Raw genomic sequence first — 12,383 nt, 5'->3', positions numbered from 1 at the left:
GCGTCGGCAGCGGGGCGCAGCAGCGGCTTGGCCTCCCGCATCCTCGTCGTCTTGCAAATCAGAAACTGATTGCGAATTTGGCTTTCCCATGGATCACTGGACGTTTGTATGCACATACTAGACGGCAGTCGTTTGATCGATCGCGCTCCTCGATACAGGAGGAGGAAAGGCCACTGGCGACTTCAACTCGCGCAAGATGGCTGATCGAGGTACTCGGCCCGGGAGGAGCGGTACTGAGCAGCAGCTCGTACTGTGTACCTGGCCCGACTCAGACGCAGCGACCAGCGTCGCCGCCGCCAAGCCAAGCGCGCGTACTCTTGTAATGTCCGGCGACAAACCGCTTGGGTCGATTGCGCAACTGGCCGCAACTGCCATCACCCGCGCTCTACCACCTGCTTCGCACCGGCGGCATCTGGGGGCGCTGCAAGGCCAGGCGCCGCGACCGTATTTCTCGAATGCGTCTCGATTTCCGCTGTTCTACTGCAAGGAATCTTTACTTGCTGTGTATCGACATTCTTGCAGGCGCCCCCATCTTGCGAGCCTGTCCTTGGCGCGATTCTATCGTGGTGGGAAGAACGGCGAGTGGTTGTTATATAAAGCAATGTGAATTGAGGAGTGTGCTACTGCTGCTGCTGAGATTAGACCATGGCCTGGCCACCGCGCTCTTCGACGAGGAGCTTCCAGAACTCGTGCGTCTCGGCGACGACCGACTCGGCAAAGTCGCGGTTCATGCACTTGCCGTCGTACGCAAACTGGTTGATGCTCGGCATCTTGTAGTCGCGGAGCCAGTCGTGGATCGCGGCGATGCAGCCCGGCATGTGCGCCTCAATATCCGCCACGTCGTGGATCTTGGAGGCGTAGTGGTCCTCCACGTTGATGCAAATGACCTTCCAGTCCGTCTCGTTGTCGTCAATGAGCGCGAGCACACCGAGGACCTTGACCTGCACGATGGAGCCGACGTTCCACTTCTTGGTACCGATCTCAATGACGTCGAGCGGATCGTTGTCGCCGCCGCAGCCCGTGCCTTCCGTGATGTGGTTCGGGTCTTCCCACGTCTGCGGGAGGGCGCCGTAGTTGAACATCATGTCGCCCCAGCCGTACTCGCGCAGCTTGCCGTTCTTCGTGTCCTGCTTGATCGGGTTGAAGGGCTCGCCCGTCGCGATCTCAAACTTCTTGCGGCTCCACTTGGGGATCTCGCACACGAAGTTGACGCTGCCGTCCGCGTTGTAGAGCGGAATGTCGTGCCACGGCGAGATGCGGACCTTGGAGCCGTCGCGGTGGTGGTACACAAAGTTGACGCGGAACTCGAACGACGGGCACGGACCCGTCATCTCGGTCTCAATGTTGCCGATCGCCGGGTTGGCGATGCGGGCCTTGAGGAACTTGAACTTGGCCTGGTAGCTAAGGGCAAACGGCCATGTGAGACACAAGTGCAATCTCAAAGAGCAATCTCGTACCGCTGCATCGCCTCGCTCGGGTTCTCGTTCTTGTGGTCTTCGTTCCACCACTTCATGAACGACACAAAGTTGACGTTGCCCTCGACCGGGTTCATGTACGCAAGCGCCTCCTGGGCCTCAATGTCTGTGATGGGCTCACCGAGGCGCGCATGGAGCTTCTGCAAGTCGGACGCGTTGATGCTGCCGTTGCTGTTCGAGTCGAAGAGCGAGAAGATCTGCTTCATGCGCTCCATCTCGCGCGGCTCGAGCGCGATCGGCGTGCCGTCCTCCAACACACTGCCACGGCGCTGGCGACCGCCACGCGCGCGCACGTCCGAGACGGTCTTGTCCGTCTTCTCGTACACGGCGAGCTCCGAGCGGAGCGTCGAGACCTGCGAGCGGAGGTCTTCGAGCTCGGTGAGGAGGATCGGGAGGTCGGCGTCTTCGCCGCGCCACGAGTCGGCGCGGAGCGTGCGGAACGACCCCGCGGCGCGGGGCGAGCCCGTCGGCGACGCCGCGCCGTTGCGCGCATACGGCGCAAGCTCGCCGTCAGCGACTTCGGGCGCATTGTCGAGCTGCGCCTGCATCGACGTCATCCACTTGTTGCGCTCGTCGTCCGAGTCGCAGTAGACGCGGAAGCACTTGTTCGTGGGCGTGTAAAACTAGGCATATGCATGAGCCTTGGATACCATGGTATCACGTGTCTACCTGGAAGCCATGCGGCTTGCCGTCCCAGTCGTGCACCGAGCAGTACGGGATCTTGCCCTTGAGCGAGCCCTCGGCGGCCGCCTCTTCCGACTCGTAGTAGAAGATCGCGAGCGCGCTCTCCTGCAGGACGCAGTAGCGGCGCTTCCAGATGAGCGAGCTCTTCTCGGCCTGGTTGTAGAGGTAGCCGGCGACGGGCACCGAGACTGCGGCCTTCTGCACGAACGCGTCGAACGAAGCTTGGCTCATGATCTTCTCGTCTTGACTGGTTCGGAGCAAATTGGCGAATGCGTCGGCGTTTCAAGGGAAACCCTGCGCCGGATACCCCGTCGGTTTCCGGATATTGTCTACGGAAATAGTGTATCACCACATCGTGCGGCCAAGATGCCGCCTTGCATGGCGTCGGATGGACGGCCGGCGTCGTGACGCCATGCCGTGCACGTCATGGTGTCTGCACACGAATACTTGGTATCGCGTCGATGAAAAGTGGACGAGTTGTCTTCAAATGCGTGGACACCTCACTCTTGACGTCAAAATCAACCACTTCAAGGTCGGAACGTCGCGATGCCCTGCGCCAACGAGGACATCCGCGCTTCAACCAAGAGACGCTGCTCATATACGGGTCGCGCAGTCTTTCTACGCGCTCGTTGGACGACTTTCCGCGAGGCATGAGAGCCTAAGCAGGTTGTGAATCGCCACCTGCGTGGCGTCGTACACTATTTGCGTCGCGATCGAAGCGTGTGTCACACTGAAATGCGAAAGGAGCGACGCCCTAATTCGTCCTAATTTCAACGTGGGGCTCGTAGAAGCGGGGCTAGTAATGCGCACGTCGACAAGCGCCGGCCACGCCCTCCAGATTGTCCGTCGGAAACGTCCTTGGGCTCGTTCGCGCCAGGTGATGCGAGGAATTCTAGCTTCGAATCCCACTTTGCATATCACCGCTCCTGGATTCCTTCTTCAGGAAGGAGATCGGGGGCAAGCAGCAACAAGTAGTTACGCTGAGGCAAACCGTTGCAAGGCGACGGCGCCTAATAGAAGACCGACGCGAGCTCATGTGCAATGGAATGTGTCACGCGTTGCGTCGGCCCCATGGAACGAGGAGTTATCCTTGTCATTGACGGTGAGACTAGGATGCCCGGCCTGTTTTTAGCGAATTCGCGCCATTTGTCCGGATGTTGAAGATTCACCCGCCACGACGATCGCCAAAAGGATGCTGCAAGCGACGCATTCAAAGACAAGCTCGTGCAGCTCATGTGAGCGGCTATATTTCTCTTGGTTTAGACCAGCGTCGGCGGCGCAGGCAGCGATCCACGGGTACCTAGTCGGCGCGTCGTCGTGAGCTATCCGGATGATTGGCGTGAAATTGTCACGATCTGCGACAATCCCTGGCGCCAAATTTCCAAAGCGACTTGCTCCGAGCAGGGCCTCTCTCACGCAGCGCACGTATGAACATCTTGCTACATCCGTGTTGAAGGAGCTTACGTCTCACCGTCCCAAACAAAACCGATCGCATCGAGGGCAGCGATGCGCTCCGGAGTCAAGGTGCCCGAGAGTTTGCCTTGACGGAAGTACCAGGTCGCGGCCCCGAGATTGATACCTGCGAGATCTGTCGGCCACGCGTCGTCCGACGGCACGGTGAATGTGCTGGAGATGTTGAGGTGCCCATACATCGCTCTATAGCAAGTAAATCCGCGCAGTTTGGTCTCGAACGACTCTTTGTTGGCGTCCCAGACGAACCCCAACGCGTTCAGCTGCGTCCGGCGCTCGGAATGGATCACGGCGTCGCCCGACCGAATGTAGTTGACGACGGACCCGAGCTTGTAGTTCCAGAGGCGCCGCGGCCACGCTGGGTCGTTCGCTGGCACCACAAAGATGAACGGGACCAGCGTGTGGCCATACAGCGCCCGGAAGATCGTCAAGGCTTCGATGCGAAGCTCCCACTTGGCCGCGAACGCGTCCCACGCAAAGCCCAGCTCGGCCAGCTGGGCGCGGCGCGCCGGGGGACACTTGGCATCGCCTTCTGCGCGCAGCTTGGTCACCATCGTACCGAGTCGGGCGCCCCACATCTCGATGGGCCACGCCGGGTCGTCAGACGGCACGACGAAGTCTTGGCGCACGAGGACGTGCTCGTAGATGTGTTTGTGGACGCGGAGTGCTGAGATGAAGAGCGCCCAGCGGTGCTCGAGTGGGCGCCACAGAAAGCCGGCGTTCGTCAGGGCCTCTACAAACGAGGTCGGCAGGCTACCTTTGTTGCCGAGCGTCCGGAGGCCAGTGATGTGGATGGTCTTGCCATGGAGGCGCTCGGGCAGGCTCGGGTCCGGCGGCACCGTGTACCGCCCCGGTAAGAGCGTGACGCCGGTCGCGGCCTGTTGCCGGTCGCGCTCAAATTGTACGACGAGCAATATGTCGTCGAGCGCCCGCAGCGATATGCTGCCGCTGCTACTTGCATGGCGGTGGCGCGCGCCGGCGACCTGCAATCCGAGCCAGCCACGGCGCAGCATGACGATTGAAACCCATCCACCGGATAATATGCCTCTCGTATCCGGAACGTCCATCAAACAGCGTTTTCGACAGAGTGTAAACAGAGTCTCACGGCCAGAATAAGATCTGAAACGAGCAACGTGCTCGGAAGTTCCGAGCACCAAACAACGCTGCCACGTCGGCATAGACTCGACGTGTGCTCTGTACAATGACTGTAATATTCGGAAGGCTGCATGGAGGTCATTGCATGGAGGTGGGGCACGTGGCGAGCAGCACTTTAACGACGAGGTCGACCGTCTCGGTGGCCACGACCGAGGGGTGCGTCGCATGAATAAAGTGGCCGGCGCCCGGCACAACAGTTGGTCCTCGCCGCCGCTCAGCGTTGGTGATCTCGACGAGGCCTTTGTTGTACGCGTGCCAGAACGGATGCGTGAAGAGCTCGACGATCTCGGGCGCCACCTCGGGCATCGCAATCGACTCTAGCACAAATACCACCGGGTCGTGCTCGAGCACTGTCACATACGGCCCGATAATTGGCGTCGCTAGCAGCTTGGGCGCGTTCGCGTGTGGGAGGAGCTCCTTGAGGTTCTTGCGCGAGAAGCCCTCGGCGTTGCCCACGTCCGGGTGGAAGCGCGCGTTGAGGGCCGCGCGGGCGCGTCGGAGCATCTCTGGCGTCACGTGCATCTCGTCTGGAATCGACTCCTTGTCCGGGTCGGGAATGATGAGGCCGTAATGCGAGTTGGCAATGATCGAGTCGGCCAGCAATAATGCGTGCACGCGCCGAGGGTACACCTGCGCGTACAGGCGCGCGACGGCGCACCCGATCGAGTTGGCGACAAACACAAGGGGTGGCAGCTGGCCCCCAGGCAAGGCCAAGAGCTGCGCGACGACATACAAGAGCTCGTTCAAGTCGGCAACGACGTCCAAGGCGTCGTGGCCGTGGCTCGGGTCCGGCGCCGCAGCATCTGCTGGGTCCTTGTCCGTCGAACGTCCTTGCCCGTATCGGTCGTACGACATCAGCAGTACCTGAGATGCCACTGGCAGCGCACGCTGCTCCAGGAGCGCAGGGATTGCGTCGGCCACTGGGAACCACGAGTCCTGGGGCAGGCCGAGGCCGTTAAGGAAGACGACGAGGACGCTGGAAAGCGGCGCGGCCAAGTCGACGTCGGCGGCGGCGAGGTCCGGCGACTCCCAGCGCCGCGTGTGCACCGAGAGCATCGCGGTCGGCTTGGACGGCAGCGCGATGCCATGCTCCTCCATATTTGCGATCTTCGGTTATCCGATATCATAGGTACTATTAAGTTTCAAGGGGTTTTGCTCTTCAACTTGGTTCTTACACTCCGCCGCGAAGCGTCGTCGCATCGTCGACGTCGAGCCAGCGATCACTCGCGTCGGTCTCGATCGACGGTAGCTGCACGGTCGTTTGCGGCCGCTTGGCTCGCTCGACAATCGCCTCGCACAGCAGGAGTACGATGGCTTGGTGGTCTTCCTCGATCGCCGCCGCGAGCGGTCCTGCCTATTCCAGGCATAAGCTCTGTGCTCGCTCAGCGCCGCCATTCGTACCTGCGACCGATCAATGTACGCGCCGGCAGCGAGAAGCCTGCGCACAATCCCCATGTGGCCAGATCTCACGGCTGCATGCAGCACCGACTGGCCTGTCTACGAGATTAAGACGCGTTGGTGGAGAGGCACTGGCGATGAGAGGTGTACCGAGGTGCATTTAAGGATGTCGGCGCCAGCTTCTAGAAGTCGCTGCACGACGGTTGCGTGGCCGTTCTTGGCTGCAACATAAAGCGGCGACCGCCAATCCTACCGATGTGAACGTAAGCAACCGCCAAGATCTGAGACGTCGTACCTCGTCGCAGCGGTGAACGTCGGCATCGGCGGCGAGAAGCAGGTCGACCATGGCCAGGTGGCCACGCTGCGCGGCTCGAAATAGCGGTGTCTCCCGATCCTGAGGCGATGTTGAGTTGGGGTGATACCGACGCTTAGCCGCACCGTGTCGACGCTGTTGACATTGGCGCCAGCTTGAAGCAGTAGCGATGCGATCTCGGACCTGTTATTTTGTGCGGCTGCGTGTAACGCGGTGCCCACCGTCTAGAGAGAAGCGTAAAACCCAAAGACGCACATTGTCGAGTTCTACCTCGCCCTGCGCGTTGACTTTGGCGCCAGCCTCGAGCAGGATCGTGACAATCTCAAGGGTGCTAGCGTCGGCAGCGAGATGCAACAGCGTAGAGCCCTAGACACGAATGCGTCTTCTCCATTTCACTGTGTGCTAAACACTGTACATCCGAGTCGGCAAGAACGTTGACACTGGCACCGGCGTCCAGCAAGAATCGCAGCAGCGTCGGGGACTTGAGGTAGATGGCCATAGCCACGGGCGGGACACCATTTTCCTACTCACACGTCGCATTGTGCAGCAGTGCAAGAACGAAGTTGATACCATTTCAAAGGCGTTGATGTCGGCCTTGGCGTCAAGGAGTCGTTGAATGATGGTGACGTTTTCCGTGCTGGTAGCGTATGCCAGCGCGCTCTTACCATCCTACATGGTCGCCGTTCAGAGCTGCCATTACATTTGATCCGATGTGAAGTACAAATGTCATGTCGACGTCAGCGCCAGCAGCAATAAGCTTCGCCACGGCTTCGTCGCGCTCCTTTCGAATGGCAAAATAAGCGGCGACACAAAGCCCTAGTCGTAGACGTTCGAGTCGGTTTAGTAAAAGGTCGCCCGTACTTGGCCACTGAAGTCGACTTTGGCGCCCGCTGCGAGAAGCGCGTCGATGATGTCCATATCGTTCTTCTCGACCGCTTTGAACAAGGCGGATTGACCCTACCCTCGTCCTGCTTGACGAGATCTCGAGGAAGCATTTCCGCACCTCGCTATTGACGCCGTTGACGTCGATGCCTTGGGCCAATTGCGCTTCGACGGACTCGAGATTGCCGCTCATCGCAGCAAGCGGCAACGGACTGCTCTCGGATTGACCCATGTCGTTAACACGGCAGAGCAAATTGCCAAATGAGGTGTGGAGGGTCCCATATTTTTTGTTTTGCACCCACCCCAGGATGAAGGTCGCTCTCTGCCGTACCATTTTTCAGTACCCACCCACTCACAATCGAACGGCATCGACACTTGCTTCGAAGCCGCCTCACACTGTTGGTCGCTCGGATTGCCTTGTTTTCTACTACGTAGTACTGAATAGCACGTCGCTACTCTAGTGCTCTAGAACTCTAATTACATCGAGTGCACTTCAGTCCACCCAAGGTGGAGGGCAGAGCGGTACAGCCGAAGTGGAATGGAGTATGCACGCTTATCCAGTGAACACCAACTGAGAGAGCGGTCGACGCTACGCGTCGTCCTCTGCATCTAGTGCATGTCACCGGTCGTTCTAGTCGTTTTCCATCGGCGGAAGCACCACGGTCAGTCGCGGCTGCTTGGTGCGCGCGACAATGACCTCGCACAGCAGTAGCACGATGTTTTGGTGGTCTTTCTCAATCGCCAGCGCGAGAGGTCCGTTCTCCAGCTAACTTCATCGCTGCTTGCAAACCGAAGGGGAAACGCACCTTGGATCCATCCCTTGGATCGATCGATATAGGCACCTGCGCTGAACAGCATCTGCACGATTCGCACATGCGACCGCCGCTCGCAGCTGCATGCAAGGCGAACGTTTCCCTCCTACATAGCGCGCATCATGCGCAAGGCACGTGGCAGAGAGATTGCTACCGAGGAGCACTTGTGATGTCGACGCCCGCTTATCGCTCGACCACGGTCGCGTGGCCGTTCGCAGCCGCCGACCGATTGTCCTGCATTTAGATGACCATCCAGCGACGCGACAATGATACGTACCCAGACGAAGTTGACGGTGGCGCCGGCTGCAACGAGCTTCTTGGCGGCGTCCACACCTTCAATTTGATAGCGAGCGGCGGTGCTATGCTCCATACATGAGGCAGGCAATGCTCAAACTGGGTGTTGGTGCCTACGGGGCCACCGGAATCCAAGTCGGCGCCAGCGGCGACGAGCGTGTCGATGACGTCCAAGTGGTTGCCCATGACAGCGCTAAACACGGCAGACCGACCCTACGCACATGCTACGGGCTGGTTTGAAGGGTGATGGTGCTGCGTACATGATTGACGCAGTTGACGTCGACGGCCTGGGCCATGACCTCGTCGGCATGGCCTTGCAAGCAGCAATAGGCAACATACTCTCTTCTTCCTGCACCGAAGCAAGTGCATGAGGAGGCTACAGTATTGTCAAGCAGAACGCCCCACGAGACCGAGAAGCTTCCAGATGCCCAAGGCTGCGCTTGTTGATAAAGAAAAATGAGTTGACGCGAAATGACCCATATCTTCCAAAGGTACCCATAAAATCATGTTTGCCTGCCACGTCCACAACACTCTCTCCAAACTTGCGTTGAGATGTTTGAGAACGAGGCACGACTCGTGGGCTGGCGTGTGGTAGACGTCACTACAGAACTACCGCGATGACATAATCCAACTAAGTTTAGAGTATTACTTTTACGGCAGATATCGCTTCAAGTTGCCGATGTGGCGAAGGCTTGTAGCGCGCCTATGATCGGACCATTGGTACCGTCCGTGCACGGCCGACGACACACGGCACACGTGTTGGTGTACTGCAGCCACTGGAGGGCGCAGTGCTGGTGGAAGCTGTGGCCGCACGAGAGTGTCACGACGGAGCACGCGCCGAGGTCCCCGAGGCATATCGCGCACTCGTCGCTCTCAACCATCGTGCTCGACGCAACCAACGCGGTGTCACTGGCCTTGAAGAAGCTGCGTAGCAGGACGCGGAGGTCGTTGAAGGCGGGGAGGTCCGCCGCTTTGAGGCGGCGCTGTACGAGAAACAGCAGCTCCACGAGGCGCGTGAGTGCCGCCTTGCGGGTATAAACGGTATAGTGGTCGTCGAAGCCCAGCGTGCGCGCGGGAAAGTCCATTTGGCCGCAGAACGCTGCGAGCTGGTAGGCGGCGTGGCCGCGAAGCTCGCGTCGGTGGGTCCTCGCCCAAGCCACGACAGCCTTGTACAGCGAGCGGCACTCCGAGTAGCGCGTCTGAACGATGGACCACGCGGCGTTGGTGTCGAGGACCACAAAGGTGTAGCGCATGACCCGCGATGCGTCGGGCGTCACGGTCGTGTAGATGGTGACGGCGGCGGCGTCGAGGATCGGTCCGACGGTCGCAAAGGTGCGCGCCGCCCAGCGCTCAAAGGCGGGGACCCACTTGAAGGTGGAGGATGGCTGCTGCATACAACGTGGACAATCGGAAAGTGAGGGCTCTCAAGCTCTCGTTATGGCAAGTTGATTGATCGCGTAACCCACTGGATTCGGCGGCGACCCCGTAAAACACATGGTGCGGATCGTGACAACCGGATTTGAGGTTGCCAAAACGACGCCAATTCCCACGGCCACCTCCCTGCGGTCACTCGAATGCTTCACGCTGTCACTAAAGCGTGTGCGATGGTATCGATCCCACAACTCACGTGAGCTCAGTGCATTCTAGTCTAGGTACTGACGCGTACCAATGTCGCTGGCGCACCCAAGTAGAGTTCAGTGTGCCGCCGTACCAGTAGCCACGGGTACAAGTCCAGTGTCCGACAATTATTTGGCGGCCCGGTACCGGTAGATTCTGACATTGAAAACCAGCAAAACATCAGTCGCCACCACGTCGCCACCGAGCTCCAGCGCCGGAACCCGCATGCGAAGCCTCCACGAACCCACCCACACTCACGTGATTGACATTTTACGCCCTCGCAAAGTGGCTTACCGCAGCCATAAGCGCGGGTGTTCCTTCTGTTTCTCTTTCAGGACTGATTGGATCGTGTCGTCGCGCTGCCAGCGTGATCGTAGCTTGGCCTTGTCGAGCTGCAGCGCTAGCGGCGGCGCTGGCTTGGGCCGCGTCGGCCGCGCCCGTGGCTTTGGGCGCTTGGGTTTCTCGTCTGTCGTCACCGTGCACGCGGTGAGGAACGTCCACTTGCTCGTCGTCTCAATCTGGTTGTCGTCGTCGTCGTCGCACGGCGTTCGGTGGTCGAGCTCGTGTAAGACCGTGCGCGTCATGTCTCGGAGCTCGCGGGGCGTCATGGGCGGCGGCAGTCGCGGCGTTGCTTTCTTGACAAAGATGCTTCGCCGAGGACACGCCGACTGCGGTCTCGGCACTGGCGGCTGGAGCGCCGAGCGCTTCGTCGGCGATTTCGCACCCGCTCGTTTTGGCGGCGCCGTCGCCGGTCGGCCCTTTTTCTTCTTCGTACATTTCATCTTTTTCAAAAAGACGGGTTTCATGGCGCGTAGTTCGTTGTGATGAGGCTCGGAAAGGGTCGGTGGCGGCGCAACGCGAGCCGAGTGCGGCCGTGCCATTCGATCCTGGAACGATGCGACACTTTGCCGTGTCCGCGCCGGCTCGACCTGCCGCGGCGTTGGCTGGTACACACGTGCACTCTGCGGTCGTGACGGGATCTGGTGCGACACGATGTGCTGCAGCGTCTCGAGGACACTTTTCTTGGTCGACGCTTCGTCTTCGAGGTGCTGTGTCAGGACGGTCTTGCGCCCCGGCACCTTGCGCTTCGTCAGAACCGTCGTGTGGCTCCAGCCGCACTGCACCTGGACCGCTGCGAGGCCCGAGAAGGCGGTCAGTAGCACGGGTGCTGGCTGCACGTCGAGCGCGTCCGGAAGGCCAAGACCGCCGTTGACGTCGTACCCCCAGGTATAGACATCCCCCGATGTGGTGACGGCGGCCGAGTGGAATTGGCCCAAGCTTACCTATGGCATGCATATAGAGCTGCGAGAAGAGAGTATGTAGGTATTACATCGAGAACGCGGGTGCTCAACGGAAAGGTCACTTGCGTCGGCGCACTTCGGGCGCGGGTGTCACCAAGGCCGAGCTGGCCAAAGTCGTTGGCGCCCCACGTGTACAGCTCGTCCGTGGCGGTAACGATACAGGTGTGGCGTCCACCGCACCGCACAATCTGTCCCGCCAATTCCATCAATGTATCAGTCTATCAAGGCGCACCTTGGGCACGACATCCAGTGTCTTGAGAGCGTGAACGATAACGGGCGAGTCCCGCGTCGTGCTCGAGTTGATGCCGAGGCGACCGTCGACGCCGCAGCCCACGTGTAGAGGTCGCCTGTCCATGCACTCTGTTCTTAGTGTCTAGAACTAAACGCTAACGGTACCTTGGGTGGTGATGCACGCGCTGTGGTGCAGCCCCGCGGCCACTTGGTGCACCGAGTGCATCGTCAGCGTCGAGATGACGCTTGGCGCGCAACTGCGCCAGCCCGACTCTGTGCGGCAGTTGCGGTGCCCGAGCCCCAGCTGCCCGGCCTTGTTGTGTCCGAATGCCAGTACTTGCTGGAGGTCAGTGATAACAAGGGTGTGCTGGCCACCGCACGCGACCGACTTGACAACCACTTTGCTCGCGTCGTCGCCGGTCTTGGTGACGAGGCCCGTGAACTCGACCTGTCGTGGCGTCAGAACGTCTGTGTAGGCCTGGTGCCCGAGCTGTCCGAACCGGCCACTGCCCCACGTGAAGAGCAAGCCGGCGCGCGTAATGACCGCCACATGGTGCTGTCCGCAGCTCAGCGATGCGATCGCGGGCTTTTCGTGGGCCGAGGCAAAGATGGAGGCCAGTAGGAGCTGCGGCGCGGTCGTCGAGCCACAAGTCGTGTGGTCGCCCAGCGTCGCCTGTCCGTACGTGTAGGCGAGGCACGACTGCGACGAGACAACGATGGAGAAGTTGTCACCCGCGCCAAGACTACTGAA

General features: G+C 60.1%; 6 protein-coding genes across 6 annotated transcripts; all 6 read right to left on the bottom strand.

Annotated features, from left to right (window-relative positions):
• Window positions 1–582: 582 nt before the first annotated feature.
• Window positions 583–2,422, bottom strand: SPRG_09211 (hypothetical protein). The gene is made up of 3 exons (XM_012348756.1): window positions 2,145–2,422; window positions 1,458–2,098; window positions 583–1,401 (listed from the first exon to the last, which is right to left on the bottom strand). Exons 1-3 carry the CDS (start codon window positions 2,388–2,390, stop codon window positions 639–641), a joined length of 1,650 nt encoding a protein of 549 aa, XP_012204146.1. The 5' UTR covers window positions 2,391–2,422; the 3' UTR covers window positions 583–638.
• A 1,197-nt stretch (window positions 2,423–3,619) lies between these two features.
• SPRG_09210 (hypothetical protein) lies at window positions 3,620–4,653 on the bottom strand (the record flags this gene model as incomplete). The annotated part of the gene is made up of 2 exons (XM_012348755.1): window positions 3,739–4,653; window positions 3,620–3,699 (listed from the first exon to the last, which is right to left on the bottom strand). Exons 1-2 carry the CDS (start codon window positions 4,640–4,642, stop codon window positions 3,620–3,622), a joined length of 984 nt encoding a protein of 327 aa, XP_012204145.1. The 5' UTR covers window positions 4,643–4,653.
• Window positions 4,654–4,818: 165 nt separating this feature from the next.
• Window positions 4,819–5,889, bottom strand: SPRG_09209 (hypothetical protein). The gene is made up of 2 exons (XM_012348754.1): window positions 5,115–5,889; window positions 4,819–5,081 (listed from the first exon to the last, which is right to left on the bottom strand). Exons 1-2 carry the CDS (start codon window positions 5,880–5,882, stop codon window positions 4,863–4,865), a joined length of 987 nt encoding a protein of 328 aa, XP_012204144.1. The 5' UTR covers window positions 5,883–5,889; the 3' UTR covers window positions 4,819–4,862.
• Window positions 5,890–5,900: 11 nt separating this feature from the next.
• Window positions 5,901–7,614, bottom strand: SPRG_09208 (hypothetical protein). Its single transcript, XM_012348753.1, has 11 exons — window positions 7,499–7,614; window positions 7,357–7,452; window positions 7,217–7,311; window positions 7,066–7,164; window positions 6,911–7,018; window positions 6,766–6,861; window positions 6,621–6,719; window positions 6,478–6,576; window positions 6,333–6,431; window positions 6,186–6,281; window positions 5,901–6,138 (listed from the first exon to the last, which is right to left on the bottom strand). The coding sequence occupies exons 3-11, from the start codon at window positions 7,223–7,225 to the stop codon at window positions 5,956–5,958; spliced, it is 888 nt and encodes a 295-aa protein (XP_012204143.1). The 5' UTR covers window positions 7,226–7,311; window positions 7,357–7,452; window positions 7,499–7,614; the 3' UTR covers window positions 5,901–5,955.
• Window positions 7,615–8,008: 394 nt separating this feature from the next.
• Window positions 8,009–9,877, bottom strand: SPRG_09207 (hypothetical protein; the record flags this gene model as incomplete). The annotated part of the gene is made up of 5 exons (XM_012348752.1): window positions 8,009–8,143; window positions 8,467–8,553; window positions 8,601–8,696; window positions 8,744–8,796; window positions 9,208–9,877. 5 exons carry the CDS (start codon window positions 9,875–9,877, stop codon window positions 8,009–8,011), a joined length of 1,041 nt encoding a protein of 346 aa, XP_012204142.1.
• A 466-nt stretch (window positions 9,878–10,343) lies between these two features.
• SPRG_09206 (hypothetical protein) lies at window positions 10,344–12,377 on the bottom strand. Its single transcript, XM_012348751.1, has 4 exons — window positions 11,815–12,377; window positions 11,634–11,748; window positions 11,431–11,589; window positions 10,344–11,383 (listed from the first exon to the last, which is right to left on the bottom strand). The coding sequence occupies exons 1-4, from the start codon at window positions 11,856–11,858 to the stop codon at window positions 10,391–10,393; spliced, it is 1,311 nt and encodes a 436-aa protein (XP_012204141.1). The 5' UTR covers window positions 11,859–12,377; the 3' UTR covers window positions 10,344–10,390.
• Between the last annotated feature and the right edge of the window lie 6 nt (window positions 12,378–12,383).

This window comes from Saprolegnia parasitica (assembly GCF_000151545.1).
Source record: "Saprolegnia parasitica CBS 223.65 unplaced genomic scaffold supercont2.47, whole genome shotgun sequence".
Classification (NCBI taxonomy): domain Eukaryota; phylum Oomycota; class Saprolegniomycetes; order Saprolegniales; family Saprolegniaceae; genus Saprolegnia; species Saprolegnia parasitica.
This window is presented reverse-complemented; position numbering and strand designations above follow the sequence as displayed.